General features: G+C 47.0%; 1 protein-coding gene across 1 annotated transcript; it reads right to left on the reverse strand.

The window, feature by feature from the left end:
- Positions 1 to 271: 271 nt before the first annotated feature.
- Positions 272 to 1,338, reverse strand: LOC123395531 (osmotin-like protein). Its single transcript, XM_045090534.1, has one exon. The coding sequence runs from the start codon at positions 1,207 to 1,209 to the stop codon at positions 520 to 522; it is 690 nt and encodes a 229-aa protein (XP_044946469.1). The 5' UTR covers positions 1,210 to 1,338; the 3' UTR covers positions 272 to 519.
- Between the last annotated feature and the right edge of the window lie 10,795 nt (positions 1,339 to 12,133).

The following is a 12,133-nucleotide window of genomic DNA, read 5'->3' on the forward strand; positions in this document are numbered from 1 at the left end:
CAAGAAACGTGAGGCGTCGGCTGCTCGCGCGCGCTGCATTTTAGCACGCTGCTGGAGCTGCGCGTCCGCGCTGCATTTCAGCGCGGTTATTGGAGCCAGCGCTGCGCGCCGCGCCAAACGTGGTGATGGGCGTGCTTTAAATCAGTTTTTTGGACGCCGGACGAAGCGTGTGTTGGAGATGCTCCAAGTGATGTTCTATTTTGAGTGACTGTCATGTGCAAAGAAAAATCATGGAATGAAAAATTATCAAGCATATAGAAAGAATGGAACATTAAAAGAAGAATATCACTCACATTATTTTCCTTGCACTCGGATGGCTTAGCTCAGTACAAGCTACACCCCGGGGCTACAGATGACGAGACGTAAGGTCTCAACACAAACATTTAACTGCAACATTTGTTTGAAAACCGGCCACTTAATTATCGCTCACGAACTCTTATCTTAATTAAAACATACACATGGATCGTCCATGGCGCAGAAGTACGGCAAAGCGAGAAGGACGACACGGAGCTCCGGGCTCTAGTTGTCGGCGACGACAGTGCCGATGGCCATGTCGGCTCCCTCCGGCGCCGCGGCACGGCACTGGAGCATGGACGACGGGCAAAGGACGATCTTGAGCTCCCCGGGCGCGCGGCAGCTCTGCGGCACGGGCTCCACATCGGTCGGCGTCGTCCTGGTGAGCGGGCAACGGTTCTTGAAGTACTCCGCGGGCCCGCGGCACGCGGTGCCTTCGGCGGCGCGGTTGTCCGGAGGGCAGTCGCAGTTCAGGTCCACGGTGCAGCCGAGCGCCGGACACTGCCCGCCGCCGATGGCCTGCGGGCTCAATACCATCGGCACGTTGAACCCGTCGACGAGGCTCACGCTGTACGCGGAGAGGTCCAGGTTCCCGCTGTCGTGGACCGTGATCTGCGCGACGGTGGACGGCGGCGCATCGCCCGTGAAGCACCCGCGCGGCGGCGACGTGCCGTCGTCGCAGCCAGTGCGGGCTGCGACTCGGCCGGCCCAAAAGGTGGACGGGAAGGTGAGGGAGAGAATCGCGTTGGTGTCGAGGCGCGCGACGTTGTCGGAGATGGAGGGAAGGCCGGCGTTGGGGGTGACGAGCGGCCAGACCGGGTGCGGGCAGAGGTTGTGGATGGTCAGCTTGGTCGCCGACGAGAAGGCGGCTTGCGCGACAAGGATGAAGAGGACGAAGGCGAGATCCCTGGCCATGACAGCTACAGCAACTAAGCTTGTGAGATGGGAAGAGGGGAGAACGTGTGGATCGACTGGTGGAGTACTTTTGTAGGCGAGTTTTGTCGCTCTGCTTGAGACGTCCGAGAAATTGAGGAGCAGCACCCAGCGACAGCTTCTTTTCGCTTTTCCTTTTCCTTTTTCTCTTTTCTTTTTGACACTGCTCTGCCCTGGCGCAAATCGTTCGGGCCTTCCGATCCGCCAGCTACACGCGGGCCACACCGTTACACCGTTAGATCTTCATACAACAAATTACATTCATGATGCAACAATTTTCGTTGACGGTTACAACAAAAATATAGTTGTAGAAAAAAATAAATCTACATGGTCGTAACAAAAAAACGTAGCTGATGATGCGTGATAGCAAAACAAAAAAAAGTTGTAGCATAACAATTCAGTGAACTCGCGTTGCACCTCTGACGAACGTGTATGCAACTTTTTTAGAAAACGGTTGCAGCAAAAAAGAATATCGGTTGTAGCAAAAATTAACACGGTTGTAAAAAAATCAAAAACACCGTTGTAGCGAAAAATCCCACAAACTCGAATTGCAACAAACGTGGATGCAACTTTTTTAGTGGACAGATATAACAAATGGAAAATCGCTTTTAGCAAATTTGAATATTAGTTACAACAAATTTAAAAGAGATAAAAGTTGCATGCCTAATCAGCTTATGCGCGGGTCACGCGCGACCGGCCGAAGCGTTCGGTCGGCGCGCCGTGGCGAAACGTTTCCCTTTCTTTTTTGCTTTTATGAGGGAGAGAAAGGAGTGGCTCCCGGTACGGGTGTTTTTTTAAAAGAGTATATAAAACTCATCTAGATAAGATATAGTTTGATCTCATTTATTTTAAAAAATAGATACAAAGTAATACTACATTCACGTCACTGCACACGTATCTTAAAGTATCACATCTAATGGTCATAAAAGTAAATGAGATATAACTAAAACTCAGCTAGATGAGTACTAGCAAAGCCGTTTTTTAAAGAGAAACATCTGCGTAAAATTGATTAAGCAACACAACTTACATAGAGTCTTCCGAATGTAATCGAGATCAGATTGAAAAACACAAAGGCTAACATATATAGTTCATACATGACTTTCTTTAACAATGTAACATGTAGTCTATATTGTCATGAATCTGAGGTTCAAATTTACAACCAAATCGAAGAGAATGTGAGGTAGGAAACGAGTTGACCCTATTCCTCAGTTGGAAGGACTACTTAAGCACGTACAAGGCCCAAGGCCCATTCCTGGCCTGGCCGAGTGGGTAAAGGAGGTTTGCGAGTGGGCCAGCATTTTGATACAACATTGTCTTCCCGCTCTTGCTCTCCCTTGTCGCTGACAATCCCCCCTTGTTGAGAAATGGCTTGTCCCCAAGCCGGGGCACGAGGGAATCTAGGTTGTGGATTATCAGGATTAACCGTAGGTTCAATCTCCACATCCTCGTCATGGCTAGGTTGAGCATTATTATGAACATCACTATCCATATTGTTACCAGGTTCATGTTCATCGCCTGATTGTGTTTCTGCATCAGACGCAGAAATATCATTAGGTTCTTCAGGTGTGACAGTATTTGGCGAACTAGCGTGCAGGTTTCTGTCATCCTTCTTCTTCTCCTTAGGATGACTAGGTGTATCAGCATTGATTCCTTGAGAATCTTGATCAATTCTCTTAGGATGACCTTCAGGATACAAAGGTTCCTCGGTCATTTTGCCTCCTCTAGTAATGACTCTGACAGAGTTGTCATTTAGTTCATTGAGCAAGTCATTCTGAGCTTTAAGTACTTGTTCTACCTGAGTAGTAATCATAGAGGCATGTTTACTCAGAAGCTTCAGAGCATTGACATTTCTGTCAACACAAGCACTTAGATGGCTAAGCATACGAGCACTTTGTTCCAAATGTCTCCTAACATAATCATTGAAACTCTGTTGTTTGGCAACAAAGTTGTCAAATTCATCAAAGCATAGGCTAGCAGGTTTATCAAAAGGAATATCACTCTCATCAAACCTACGCAGAGAATTCACTTCTATTACCTGTATCGGGTCATCGATACCATGGATCTCTTCGATAGGTGGTAGATTTTTGACATCTTCAGCTCTAATGCCTTTCTCTTGCATAGACTTCTTGGCTTCTTGCATATCTTCGGGACTGAGGAATAGAATACCTATTTTCTTTGGAGTTGGCTTAGGAGGTGGTTCGGGAATAGTCCAAGCATTATCGTTGATCAAGAGGTTATTCAGTAGGGTCTCAGCTTGTTCTACAGTTCGTTCCCTAAAAACACAACCGGTACAACTATCTAGCTGGTCTCTAGAGGCATTGGTAAGTCCGTTATAGAGGATATCAAGTATCTCGTTCTTCTTAAGAGGGTGATCAGGCAAAGCATTCGGTAGCTGGACGAGCCCCCCCCCCCCAAGCTTGTGGAAGACTCTCTTCTTGGAGTTGAGCAAAGTTGTATATTTCCTGCAAGGCAGCTTGCTTCTTATGGACAGGGAAATATTTCTCACAGAAGTAATAGACCATCTCCTGGGGACTACGCACACATCCAGAAGCAAGAGAGGTGAGCCAGGCTTTATTGTCATCCTTTAGAGAGAAAGGAAATAGCTTAAGGATATAGTAGTGGCGGATCTTCTCCTCATTAGTGAAAAGGTTGGCTATTTCGGATAGTTTGGCAAGATGGGCTATGACCGTCTCAGACTCATAACCGTGAAAAGGATCAGATTCGACTAGAGAGATTATCTCAAGATCGACAGAGAATTCATAATCCTTATCAGTGACAAAGATAGGCGAAGTGGCAAACTTCGGGTCATTTTTCTTCCTAGCTTCCCGAGATTTTTCCTTCCAATTGAGAAGTAATTTCTCAGCGTCATAGGAATCCTTACACGCAAGAAAATCCTCAGCTATCTCTCCCTCCATAACGTAACCCTCGGGTATATCAGGCAATTCATATCTAGGAGAGCTAGATCTAGCAGGAGCAAAAGCAGGTTCTATCTCAATAGTATCGGCAGTTTCAAAAGCATCACGAGCATTGGTAGTAACTCTAGCAATATGAGCATCAAGGAACACTCCTAGTGGAACATCAGGCAAAGGAGTATCAAAGATTAGTATCTGCAAGCAAAGTAGTAACAGCAAACTAGCGAGTAACGACAGTGTAACGAGCAGTAGCAGCGGCAAGGAAAAGCAGTAGTGACAGCAGTAGCAAGTAGCAACAGTAGCAAGCGACAGTAGTAGAAACAGTAGCAGCAGAGCAAGACAAGTAACAGCAGTAGGAACAGTAGTAGCAGCAGCAGCAGAGCAAGACAAGTAACAACAGTAGCAACAGTAGTAGCAAAAGTAGTAGCACCAGCAGCAGAGCAAGACAAGTAACAGCAGTAGTAGGACAAACTCGTAGGCAATGGGTGTGTGATTTGTTTGGATGACATTCATCATGCAACAGCTATAACACGGAGAGATATGTGGCTACCTCCCGTTCGTCAATGTGATGTAGGCATGCATTCCGTGTGTCGTCATACGTGCTTACACTACTGGAATTCAGAAATTTGTCGTGTGCCTTTCCTTTGCCGTCTGCTGACACATGGCAAAGAGCTTCTTTGCCATCAGCTCGTACAAAGCAGACGTCAAAGACAACACCTAAGGCAAACATTTTCTTTGCCGTCAGCCTTCCCTATGCCGTCGGCAAGCGGACGGCAAAGGAACCACAGGCGGACGGCAAAGGGGTGGCAGACGGCAAAGGGGGTGCCACCGTACACCCCCTCCCACCCCATAACGGGCGCTCCCTTTGCCGTGTGCCCTCCTTCTCTTTGCCGTCGGGGGGCGGACGGCAAAGCGAGCCCCCCCTAACGACCGTCTCCCTCTCCCTCTCACTCCCATCCGCTCCGATAGTCTCCTCCGCTCCGATAGTTTCTCTCAGCCGCTCGTCCCCCGCCCGCCGACCGCCTCCTCCCCGCCCTCTCCTCCCCGCCCCTCCTCCCCTCCCGCGGCACCCCTCCTCCCCGCTCACCAGTCACCTCCCCTCCCGCCCCTCCTTCCCGCGGCCTCCTCCCCGCGGCCGCCCGCGGCACCCCTCCTCCCCGCCCGCCGGCCGCCTCTGCTCTCGCCTGCCGGCCGCCTCCCCTCCCCCCGACGGCCGCCTCCCCTCCCACCCCCTCCTCCTCGCGCCCTCCTCCCCGCGCCCTCCTCCCCACACCCTCCTCCCCGCCCGCCGGCCGCCTCCCCTTCCGCCTGCCGGCCGCCTCCCCTCCCGCCCGCCGGCCGCCTTCCCTCCCGCCCCTCCTCCCTGCCCCCTCCTCCCCGGCTAGGTGAATTTTTTTATTTAATTAGATTTAGTTAGTTGATTTAGTTATTTGATTTAGTGGTAGTTGATTTAGTTAGTTGTTTTAATTAGATTTAGTTAGTTGATTTGAATAGTAGGTTTAGTTAGTTATTTGATTTGTTAATTTAGAGGTAGATTCTATTTTGTTAATTAGTGGTAGATTCTTTTTTAGTTAATGATTGGTAGATTTTGTTTTTGTTATATTTTTGCTGTTTAGTGCTATATAGGTTTAGCCATAGGTTTAGTGATAGGTTTAGATTCTACATAGTCATAATTGAAAGAAGTAGAAAAAAGATGAAGAATAAAAGAAGAATAAGTAGATAAGGGAAGAAGAATAAGAAGAAGAGGAGTAGGAGGAGGAGGATAAAAAGAAGAAGAAGAAAAAGAGGAGAGAGGATAAGAATAAAGAAGACGAAACAGGAAAAGAAGGAAGAAGAAGAAGAAGAAGAAGAAGAAGAAGAAGAAGAAGAAGAAGAAGAGGGAAATGGAAAAGAAGGAAGAAGAAGAAGAGAAGAAGAAGAAGAAGAAGAAAAGGAAGGAAGGAAGAAGAAGAACAAGAAAAGGAAGACGAGGAAAAAAAAGAAGATGATGAAGAAGAAAATGACACCTTGACACCTCGACACCCCGACATGATGCCCGAAACCCCGACACGACATCCTGACGACACCCTGGCAGAATACGCCGCCGCCGATGCCACTGACCCCCGACCCCCCACCTCCGACACCTCTTGGGCCTCTTGTTGACCGAAAAGTCCCCCGACCACCAACCCCTGACGCCACTGACCCTGGACCCCCGACGACACTGACCCCCGACCACCGACGCCACTAACCCCCGAACCCCGACGCCACCGACACCCGACACCACCGACCCTCGACGGCACTCAGTCCCGACGCCACTAACTCCCGACCCCGGACAACTCTTCTGCCTCCGGTTGAACGAGAAGGTGCTTTTCGGCCTTCCACAAACCGACGGGGTCATAGTTTTGTAAATTATGAGTTAGGTCACATATTTTCCGATTATGTTAATTATAAAAACATCATATTTGTGTTGATCGTGTGAATTCAATGTGCAGTTGTTCGACGACCTCCACATGCGTTGGACGAGCTCCGTCCTTGCGTTTGTTGGTGAGCACAAATGACTTCTCCTCCTACCCCCTTAATTTGCTCTGTCCCTGTCTTTGTGCCGATGAAACTTGCTAGCTATAGGTTTCTTCAATCATGAGTATGCGTGACCAGTATGCGTCTCCCGTTCGAAAGGGCGACATCTATAAATATGCATTTCTTTGCATATTTATAACCGCCATCCTTTCGAATTGTCCAACATTATCCATGGACAGCCCGAGTATGTGTAGATTGGGTTTGTTTTCCCATATGCTGTGCTCCGGATCCGATACGGAATTTCGTCAGTGCCTCCCCTGTTGTTCTCCGGGTACACATCCTCTCTGCTTATTGCGGAGACGTGTATCAGGAGAACAGCGGGGAGGCGCTGCCAAAATTCTGCATCGCATCTCGAGCAGAGCATGGGAAAACAAACCCAATCTACACATACTCGGGTGGGATTAGGACCTATCTTTACCTATTAGCGTGTAGGTTGCATGGACGTAATAAAACTGACAAACTTGATTAGCGTATGAATATAGATGATGAATTATATATTTATTTCTTGTGCCCCTATAGGTAGCTAGGCAACATGAGTGATCGTGCTTGGATGTACACTGGTCACCCTAGTCAGAAAGACATGACCCATGAATGGTTAACAAAAACCAGGGGGTTTGTGAGAGCCGCATTTGCAAATGGCCAGCAAAAAACATGGTGCCCCTGTCCCAACTACGACAACTGGAAAAAGCTGACAGAGTTTGAAATGGGTAAACACCTGTAGAAATGGGGTTTTACGCCTAATTATACGGTGTGGACTTTTCATGGTGAGTCTGACCAACGTGCCAGAGCTGAGGTGATTCGTCGTCGCACCGACGTGCATGGTACCGGGATTGAAGACATGGTGCAAGACTTTGATGATGCTCGGGATTCGGACGATGAGATGGAGGAATCTGCAAAGGCCTTCTATGAAATGTTGGAGTCTTCAAAACGTCCTCTCCACGAGCAGACTGAGCTTTGTCAGCTGGATGCCATCGCGCAAGTAATGGCTCTAAAGGCTCAATTCAACCTAGGCAGAGAATGCTACCACTACTGGAATCAGAGATTTTGCCGTCTGCTAGCTAACGGCAAAGACACTCTTTGCCATCAGCTTCAGCAAAACTGACGGCAAAGAACTGGCTGATGGGAAAGAAGGTCTTTGCCAGCAGTCAACTCTTTGCCGTCTGCCGCAGACGATAAAGAATGGGCCAGCAGACGGCAAAGAAGCTCATCTAGCCGGGGGAACCTTAGGTCAAACTACTGCCTTCTTTGCCGTCTGCTGGCTGACGGCAAAGATGCCAAAGGCAGACGGCAAAGAGTATAGACCCCTTTGCCGTGTGCCAGCAGACGGCAAAGGTCTTGAATCTAGTAACGGCTGTCCCGCCCCCACCGCGGCCCTCTCTCTCTCTCAAACGACCCCTCCCTCTCGCTCTGCTCCCCCGATGCCCAACGCCGCCACCACTGTCGCCCGGCCACCCCCGGCGTCGCCCCGGTGCCACTAGTGCCGCCCCGAAGCCCCACAACCCCCCAGCGCCCCCTAGTGCCGCCCCTGAAGCCCCACCGCCGGCGCCCCGTGGTGCCCCTGGTGCGCCCCCGCTGCCCCACCCCGACGCACCTGGTGCCGCCCCCGCAGCCCCATCGCCGGCGCCGCCGGCCCAGCCACTGCCCCGCAGGCCTCGGCGCCGCCCCCGCAGCCCCACTGCCGGTAAGCCCATCCACCCCCACCCCCTTGATTTTTTATTTTTTGGTATTTAGTTTTTTGGAATTAGATTATAACTACCGGCATGATTTTTTATTGTTGTTGTAGTAGTTGTTCTTGTTATTGTAGTTGTTGTTGTTATTGTAGTTGTTGTGGCATATATAGTTTAGTTGGTAGGTTAGTTAATTAGTAGTTTTAGTGGTAGTTTAGTTAGTTGGTAGATTTAGTTAGTTAATTAGTAGATTTAGTAGGTAGTTTAGTGGTAGATTTTGTTTTGTTATTTAGTGGTAGCTAGATTATTTTTTAGTTACTTAGTGGTAGATTCTGTTTTTGTTATTTTTTTGGTGTTTAGTGCTATCTAGGTTTAGCGATAGGTTTAGTTAGCTTCGTTAGTTAGGTTAGTTAGTTAGTTAGCTTAATAGAAAGAATAGGAAGAAGAAGAAGAGGAAGAGGAGGAGAAGAGGAGAAGAGGAGGAGGAGGAGGAGAAGAAGAAGAAGAAGAAGAAGAGGAGGAGGACGAGGAGAAGACAAAAATAAGAAGGAGAAGAAGAAAAGAAGAAGAGATGAAGAAGAGAAGAAGAGAAGAAGAATACCTTCTCCTCCTTCTCCTTCTTCTCCTCCTTCTTCTCCTCCTCGTCCTTCTCCTTCTTCTTGATTTCTTCTTCTTCTTCTCCTCCTCCTCTTTCTTCTCCTCTATCTTATTCTCCTTACCTTATTTTCCCCAACAATGAGATAATTAGCCCATTTAGCTAAAAAATGGCCATTCTTCTCCTCTTTCATATTATCCTTGCTTTAATTAACCCAACAATGACATAATTAGCCCATTTAGCGCCAAAATACCATAATAAGCTCAAAATGGCATAAGAACCTTGGTTAGCTCATTAATATTATATACTTAGCTTGTTTTCCTCTAAAATGGGATAATTAGCCCATTTAGCTCAAAAAAGACATAATTAGGTAATTTAGCTCCAAGAAGAGGAGAAGAGGAGAAGAAATAGGCAAAATGAAAAGAAAGAAGAAGAAGAAGAAGAAGAAGAAGAAGAGAAGAAGGAGAAGGAGGAGGAGGAGGAGGAGGAGAAGGCCAAGGACCTTCTATCCTTCTCCTCCTCCTCCTCCTTATTCTTGATTTCTTCTTCTTCTCCTCCTCCTCCTCTTTCTTCTCCTCTTTCATATTATCCTTGCTTTAATTAACCCAACAATGACATAATTAGCCCATTTAGCTCCAAAATACCATAGTAAGCTTAAAATGGCACAAGAACCTTGGTTAGCTCATGAATATTATATACTTAGCTTCTTTTTCTCTAAAATGGGATAATTAGCCCATTTAGCTCAAAAAAGACATAATTAGGTAATTTAGCTCTAACAAGAGGAGAAGAGGAGAAGAAATAGGCAAAATGAAAAGAAAGAAGAAGAAGAAGAAGAGAAGAAGAGAAGAAGGAGAAGGAGGAGGAGGAGGAGAAGGCCAAGGACCTTCCATCCTTCTCCTCCTCCTCCTCCTTGATTTCTTCTTCTTCTCCTCCTCCTCCTCTTTCTTCTCCTCTTTCATATTATCCTTGCTTTAATTAACCCAACAATGACATAATTAGCCATTTAGCTCCAAAATACCATAGTAAGCTCAAAATGGCATAAGAACCTTGGTTAGCTCAGTAATATTATATACTTAGCTAGTTTTCCTCTAAAATGGGATAATTAGCCCATTTAGCTCAAAAAAGACATACTTAGGTAATTTAGCTCCAACAAGAGGAGAAGAGGAGAAGAAATAGGCAAAATGAAAAGATAGAAGAAGAAGAAGAGGAGAAGAAGGAGAAGGAGGAGGAGGGGGAGGAGGAGAAGGCCAAGGACCTTCTAGTCCTTCTCCTCCTCCTCCTCCTTCTTCTTGATTTCTTCTTCTTCTCCTCCTCCTCCTCTTTCTTCTCCTCTTTCATATTATCCTTGCTTTAATTTCCGCAACAATGACATAATTAGCCCATTTAGCTCCAAAATGCCATAATAACCTCATAATGGCATAAGAACCTTGGTTAGCTCACGAATATTATATACTTAGCTTATTTTCCTCTAAAATGACATAATTGGAATATTTGTGTTGATCGGGTGGATTTACATGTGATAGTTGTCTCGTCGCTGTGAGGTCTGCTGTGCGAAGACCTGCCAGTGCGTTGTACGAGCTCCGCCCCTGCATTCGTGGGTCAGTACAAATTTCATCTCCTCCCCGCCCCTTCATTTATTGTGGCTCGGTTTCCGGATGAAACTTTCTAGATTTAGGTAATTCAATTAATTTATCAGTATGCTGACCAGTATGCGTCTCCCGTGCGAAAGGGCGACATCTATAAATATACATGTCTTTGCATATTTATAACCGCCATCCTTTCGAATTGTCCAACATTATCCATGGACAACCCGAGTATGTGTAGATTGCGTTCGTTTTCCCGTATGCTGTGATCTGGATCCGATGCGGAATTTCGTCAGTGCCTCCCTGTTGCTCTCCGGATGCACATCCTCTCTGTTTATTGCGGAGACGTGTATCAGGAGAACAGCGGGGAGGTGCTGTCGAAATTTTGCATTGGATCCGGAGCAGAGCATGGGAAAACGAACTCAATCTACACATACTCGGGTGGGATTAGGACCTATCTTTACCTATTAGCGTGTAGGTTGCGTGGACGTAATAAAAATGGCGAACCTGATTAACCGATGAATATAAATGCTAAATTATATATAAATATATTTCTTCTGTCTTTAGTAGCTACGCAAGATGAGTGATCGTGCGTGGATGTATACCGGTCACCCTAGTCAGAAAGAGATGACGAAAGAATGGTTTTTAAAAACAAAGGAATCTGTGAAAGCCGCATTCGCAAATGGCCAGGAAAGAAACTATTGCCCCTGTCCTGGATGCGACAACTATAAAAAGACGACAGAGGCTGTAATGATTAAACACCTACAAAGGAGGGGTTTTAAGCCTAGTTATACGGTGTGGACATTTCATGGTGAGTCTATACGACGCACAAGAGCTGACGTGGTCCGTCGTCGCACGGACGAGCATGGTACTGGGATCGAAGACATGGTGCAAGACTTTGATGATGCTCGGGATTCAGAAGAGGAGATGGAGGAATCTGAAAAGGCCTCTTATGAAATGTTGGAGTCTTCAAAACGTCCTCTCCATGAGCACACTGAGCTCTGTCAGCTGGATGAAATTGCACAAGTAATGGCTCTGAAGGCTCAGTTCAACTTGGGAAGAGAATGCTACGACGCGATGATGACACTATTTGGACGTTTCCTACCCAAAGGCCATGTCATGCCTGCAAACCTGTACCAGTCGGACAAAATACTTCGTGTACTTAAGATGCCCTATGAGAAGATAGATGCATGTGAGAAAGGACGTGTCTTATTTAGGAAGGAGTATGCACACTTGGACTATTGTCCCAATTGCGAGTCTTGCAGGTATCTTGTGGTAGACAATGGTATGGGTGAGAAGAGGCAGAACAAAATCGCAGTTAGTGTTCTTCGGTATATGCCAATCGTACCAAGACTTCAACGTCTTTTCATGGTCGAAGAGACAGCCAGATAGATGACATGGCACAAATTGGGCAAAAGAACCGAACTAGATGCGGATGGGAATAAGATGATGGTACTCACATCGGATGGGGAAGCGTGGAAACATTTCGATGGATTGCATCAGGATAAAGCGGCAGATCCAAGGAATCCTCGAGTCTTCGCCGCCATGGATGGTTTTAATCCCTTCGGCATGACGGCAACCCAATACAGTTGT

This window comes from Hordeum vulgare, chromosome 5H (genome assembly GCF_904849725.1).
Source record: "Hordeum vulgare subsp. vulgare chromosome 5H, MorexV3_pseudomolecules_assembly, whole genome shotgun sequence".
Classification (NCBI taxonomy): domain Eukaryota; kingdom Viridiplantae; phylum Streptophyta; class Magnoliopsida; order Poales; family Poaceae; genus Hordeum; species Hordeum vulgare.

What these genes read in the sequence shown, in the direction of transcription:
- LOC123395531 (XM_045090534.1), bottom strand. Translation starts at nt 1,209, where the DNA reads ATGGCCAGGGATCTCGCCTTCGTCCTCTTCATCCTTGTCGCGCAAGCC.